This window comes from Hyaena hyaena, unplaced genomic scaffold, assembly GCF_003009895.1.
Source record: "Hyaena hyaena isolate Hyena2069 unplaced genomic scaffold, ASM300989v1 scaffold_57, whole genome shotgun sequence".
Classification (NCBI taxonomy): Eukaryota; Metazoa; Chordata; class Mammalia; order Carnivora; family Hyaenidae; genus Hyaena; species Hyaena hyaena.
Genome location: NW_024080690.1, coordinates 4151255 through 4157071, shown reverse-complemented (window position 1 = coordinate 4157071; position 5817 = coordinate 4151255). Strand labels below are relative to the sequence as shown.

At 40.9% G+C, this 5817-nt stretch overlaps 1 gene segment (V, D, J or C); it reads right to left on the bottom strand.

Moving 5' to 3' along the window:
* Positions 1 to 208: 208 nt before the first annotated feature.
* LOC120231546 lies at positions 209 to 858 on the bottom strand. The segment is given in 2 exon segments: positions 209 to 588; positions 810 to 858. Coding segments are annotated over 2 exon segments (429 nt in total).
* Positions 859 to 5817: the final 4959 nt, after the last annotated feature.

Below are 5817 nucleotides of genomic sequence, written 5' to 3'. Positions count from 1 at the left end.
GTGTTTCTCAGAGAAGCAATTCAAAGACCACGCTGTAGACTAATGCTTTTGCAAGCCTGACTCGAAGCCTCCTTGATAAAATTCATTGAATTCGTTGTTTTATGTTGTTCTAAAGGAATGCTTTGGAAGGACACAGTCCCTTGCAGGCCCTCGGCCTTGAGCTCTGCAAGCCCTTCCCCAAAGCACACCCTGCTCCGATGAACAGACCTCAGGGCACAGTGCAGCTGCTGGAACCCCTGAACAAGCAGCCCGGTGAGGGGAAGGTTTTTGCTCGAGGCTGGAGCACCGTGGGAGGAAGTGCATAATTCTGCTGGCAGTAGTAATTGGCGGAGTCCTCAGCCTGGACTGTGCTGATTTTGAGGATGAATTCTGTGTCAGACTGAATCGCAGAGAACCGGTCTGGGACACCAGCCTCTAGGTTATCAGCATCATAGATGATAAGCTTGGGAGGCTGGCCCGGTTTCTGCTGATACCAGCTTAAGTAGTCACTAATGCTCTCGCTGGCCCTGCAGGTGATGGACACGCTGTCTCTCAGGGACACAGAGAGATAGGCCGGGGACTGAGTCAGCTGAGCGGCGCCACTGGTAGCTGGGAAGGAAGCAAGGCACAAAGTCACCATCATTCACTAGATCCCACTCCATTTCCTCCCAGAAGGTTCTGACTGTCCTGGTCCCCTATCCTGAGAGCACCTGAGTCTCGAGGGGCAGGGAGATCCCGGGTCAGAGATCCACGGTACCCTGGGGAGACCCCACAGTCAGGAGGAGAGAACCGCCACCACCTCGGGGATGTCCCCTGACTGCCCTCCTCACCTGGGATGCAGGACAGCAGGAGGCAGAGGAGATGGGTCAGGACACCCATGTTCAATGCAAGGCCTGCCTGAGGCTCTTTTTTGCCCTGGATCACTGAGCAGCCTATTTACGGGGCTTCTGAAAAGCAGAAATATGGTTTCTCTGGGGAAAACATGCAAATCAGTGAGGGGTTGGGTGGGTCTGGCCACAGCTGCCGAACCAGGAGGTACTTCTAGGGGGTGATGTCTCCTGGGGCTTCTCATTGGACACAGGGTTAACGTCCAGTCCCCGAGGAGCTTCTCCTCCGTGTTTGTAAGAAGAAAGCATCTCGGATTTTTCTGGTCCCTATTTGTCCTCATGGCTCTCATTTTCTAGGGATGAGTGTGAAATATCAGTTCCATCTTGATATGTCACTTATAGACCAAATATTGGTGAGGCGTGGACAACAGAGTGTATGTCCTTGGATCAAATCCACGCAATGCCTCTTCAGGCACTATGCAGTTGAGAAAGCGCATACACTATTAGATTCTATTTCCATAGTCCGTTTTATTCTTTATTTTGGGGGTTAATGTCTCTTGGTTAAAAATTTTTTTCCTATTTTTACTGTTTCTCATTCTCATCAGTTTTGGTTCATCAGATTATCATGCCTTAGAGCACCTATAACTTCTCTTTTGTCTGATGCAGGCCTAATGTGATCTTTAATATTTAATAGCACCCACTTTTTGCTCTCACAAATAAACCAGTTTGTTTGAAAAGTTATATGATGGCCCTCTATTTTGATTCTTTTTATTCCTAGTTTACCAAGACATTTCTTAATTAAAAATTAGTAATGAGGAGTGCCTGGGTGGCTCAGTTGGTTAAGTGTCCAACTTCAGCGCAGGTCATGATCTCCTGGTTTGTGGGTTCAAGCCTCACGTCAGGATCTGTGCTGACAACTCAGAGCCTGGAATCTGCTTCGGATCATGTCTCCCTCTCTCTGCCCCTCCCCTGCTTGTGCTCTTTCTTTGTCTTTCAAAAATAAATAAAACATTTAAAAAATTTTTAATAAAAAAATATAAATTAGTAATGAATTGCTAAATTTTATCAAATATATTTATAACTTATCAATATGACCAAACATATATATTTGTATATTTTAAAAACATATATTTATAGTTATATCACCATATATACATGTATAATGTATATATATGTGTTATGTTGCACATAACATAAATATGTGTATATTTAAGTACGCACCACCTACAATATAACAAATATATATATCCACCTATATATGTATATGTACATATATACATATTTTCCAAAAATAAGATAACTTTTATTCAAATATTATTTTGTTTTAATATCTTCCTAATATCATTATGAATGGATTGCTAAATACTCATATTGAAAGCATTAATTTTTTAAAAAATGGATCTACATTCAAGTGCAGATGTGTAACTATTGTATTTGTCAGCTTTTGCATGATAATGACTGGTAACAAACCAATCACAATCCAGCAACACATAATACGAAGCATTAATTCTCATATTCACGTATGTTTGTATTAACAATGGTGTAGATGACCCAGGCAGGGCTCAGCTGGGTGGTTCTTTTTTTTTTTTTTGATATATTTTTAAATGTTTTATTTATTTTTGAGAGAGAAAGAGACAGCGTGAGCAGGGGAGGGTCAGAGAGAGAGGGAGACACGGAATCCGAAGACAGGCTCCATGGCTCTGAGCTGTCAGCACAGAGCCCGACACGGGGCTCGAACCCACGAACCGTGAGATCATGACCTGAGCCAAAGCTGGACGCTCAACTGACTGGGCAACCCAGGAGCCCCTCAGCTGGGTGGTTCTACTACAGGCCACTGAGATGCCTTCTATCCTATGGAGAGTGCTTCATCTGGGACCCGGATGGAAAGGTAGTGACTACTCTGGATAAAACATTCTAATGGCAAGCTTCAGGAGTGAACTAAATCTCCAAACCAAGCTGCATAAAAGAATTGAAGTCCAATTATCTCCAATCCTGGTGCACAAAATTTATATTCTTTTGTCTTTCTAATTGCTCAAGTTTCTAAAAAACCTTAATCCATTAAATTTTCAAAGTATTCCTCAAAAACAGTCAAAAGTAGAACCCTACTATCTAATAATAACACTACTGGGTAATTCAAAAAGATACATGTACTCCTATGTTTACAGCAGCATTATTTACAATAGCCAACTTATGGAAGCAGCCCAGGGTCCTTCAGCTGATGAATGGATAAGGAAGATATGGTATATATATGCACAAAGGAATAGTACTAAGCCATAAAGAAGAATGAAATCTTGCCATTTGCAATGACATGGATGAAGATAGAGAGTTTAACGCTAAGTGAAAGAAGTGAGTCAGAGGAATAAAAATACCATATCACCTCACTAATATATGGAATTTAAGATACAAAACAAATGAGTAAAGAAAAAAAAGAAAAAGAGAGAGAAGCCAAGAAACAGACCCTTAACTATAGAGAACAAATCGATGGTTACCAGAGGGAAGGTGGGTAGGGGGAACGGGTGAAATAGGTGATGGGGATTAAAGAGGGCACTTGTGATAAGCACTGGGTGATGGATAGAATTGTTGAATCACCTTATGCTAACTATACTGGAAATAAAATAAAATAAAATAAAATGAAGGAAAAGCAAAGTATTTGATCATGCCATTGACAGATAAATATGTTTTTCAGACTATACTATCTTAAAAATGTTTTCAAATCTAGTTTTCTGTTAATTGGAAAACAGAGCTGAGTGTGGTCTCAACATACAGCTGTAAATATAATTGTCTTCAGTGGCTTCATTGGAAAAATCTCTTTAGCTGAAGTAAACAGTCTCTAAAACAGCTTCTTAAACCTTCTATAGATCACCTGGTAACTTGTTAAAATGCAGATTTCCATTTCAAGGTCTCAGGTGACCTGCAATTTTGTATTTATAAGAAGTTCTCAGTGATGCAGATGATGATGCAGGATTCTGGGGAAATGTTGAAGAGCAAGTTATTTCTAGAATAATGAAAAAGATTGCTACATGAATGTTTAGTGTTTTTGTGTGTGTCAAAAATGTTTTTCACTTCTTTGTCAAAAGATTGCTATATATTTAATGTAATTTCCTCATTTTCTGTTTACCATATAACTCAATAAAGTTTCATGCTATGATCCCAGATTTACTGCTAATACTTAGGAGAACATTCAGGTGTATTCTGGATCCATCTTCTAGCCAGAAGAGCTCTGACAGCTGGGAATTAGTGACCATCCTGGGCTGACTGCTGTCAGCCCCCCACTGTTGCCATCACTTCTGGAAACACATCTCCCCCTTTTTTTCTCTATAGCTCCATTTAGAGGTGCTCAATGAAGCATCGTCACTGAGATATGGAGTTCAGAAGAGACGGATTTGATGCTATCCATCAGCACAGGGTCCACAAGGTGAGGGCTGGAGAATCACCTGGGTTGGGGGGGGGAGGCCACTAGAGCATCAGCACCCCCCACCCTGGGGCTTCCCAGACAGGTGTGAGGACCACACACATGGTTAGGCAGCCTATACCTTCAGCCTTCAGCAGTGATGTGCTCTGGCTTCTCGGAGGAAGCACCACACACTCTCTCGATTCTCATATTTGCTCTTCTGCCTACCATACCCCAGTTCGTTAAAAAAAAAAAAAATATATATATATATATATATATATATATATATATATATAGTCAAACTCTAATACCCTGTAATAAAACAATTCCTGACAAGAAACAGCAAGAGAAAATTTTGCAAAGGACCTATCTGATAAAGAGCTGTTACCGAAATATACAAAGAGCTTTTTAAATTCAACAATAAAAGAACAAACAATGTGATTAAGACATGGGGCAAAGGCCTTCATGGGTACCTTCCCAAACAAGGTATAGAGATGACATATAAGCATCTGAGAAGGTACTTCATATTTATTATGTCTTCAGAGAAATACGAATTCAGACAACAACGAGATGCCACTACATACCTCTTACAATGGCCAAAATCAGGAACCCTGACAATATCCAGTGCTGACACGGATGTGGAGCAGCAGGAACCCTCATTCACTGTGATGGGAATGCACAACAGCACAGCCACTTTGGAAGACACTATGGAAGATTCTTACAAAACAAAACCTCCTCCTATCACATCATCCAGTAGCTGTGCTTCTTAATATTTACTCAAAAGAGTGGAAAATGATGTCCATACAAAGCCTACACACAGATGTTTATACTCACCTTATTCATAATCGCCAAAGCTTGGGGGGAACAAAACAGATGCCTTTCAGGAAGTGAATGAATAAGTAAACTGTGGCACATCAAGACAATAGAATAATATTCAAAACTAAAAAGAAATAAGCTCATAAGCCATGAAAAGATATGGAGGAATCTTAAATACATATTATTAAATGAAAGAAGCCCTTCTGAAAAAATTACGTGCTATATGACTCCATCTATAAGATATTCTGGATACGGCGAAACTGTGAAGGCAATAAAAAGATCTGTGGTTACCAGGGGCTATGGTGGGGATGGAGGGATAATAGTTGGGGCACAGAGGAATTTGGGGGGCAATGAAACTATTCTGTATGATGCAAAAATGGTGGATACATGTTATTATAAATTTGTCCAAATCCACAGAATGTACAACCCCAAATGTAAATGCCAGTATAAACTATGGACTTCGGGTGATAATGATGTGTCCACATAGGCTCATTGAGTGTAACAAATGTACCCTCTGGTGGGGGCTGTTGACAATAGGGGAGGCTGTGCCTGGGCGTGAGCAGGGGACATTTGGGAAATCTCTTTATTTTCTGCTAAATTTTGTTGTGAACACAGAACTTCTTTGAAACTTAAAGTCACCTTTAAAAATTCCTTCTTGGAATATCTAGAGTGGCTTCTCTTTTGCCATACGAACCCTGATGGATGCCATCACCCACATCTCCATCTTGATTACATCAGAAGGGGCATTGTCATGTCTGTGCTGCTGGACTGAAGAGGGGGAAGGGGAGTCAGGGGGCAGAGGAG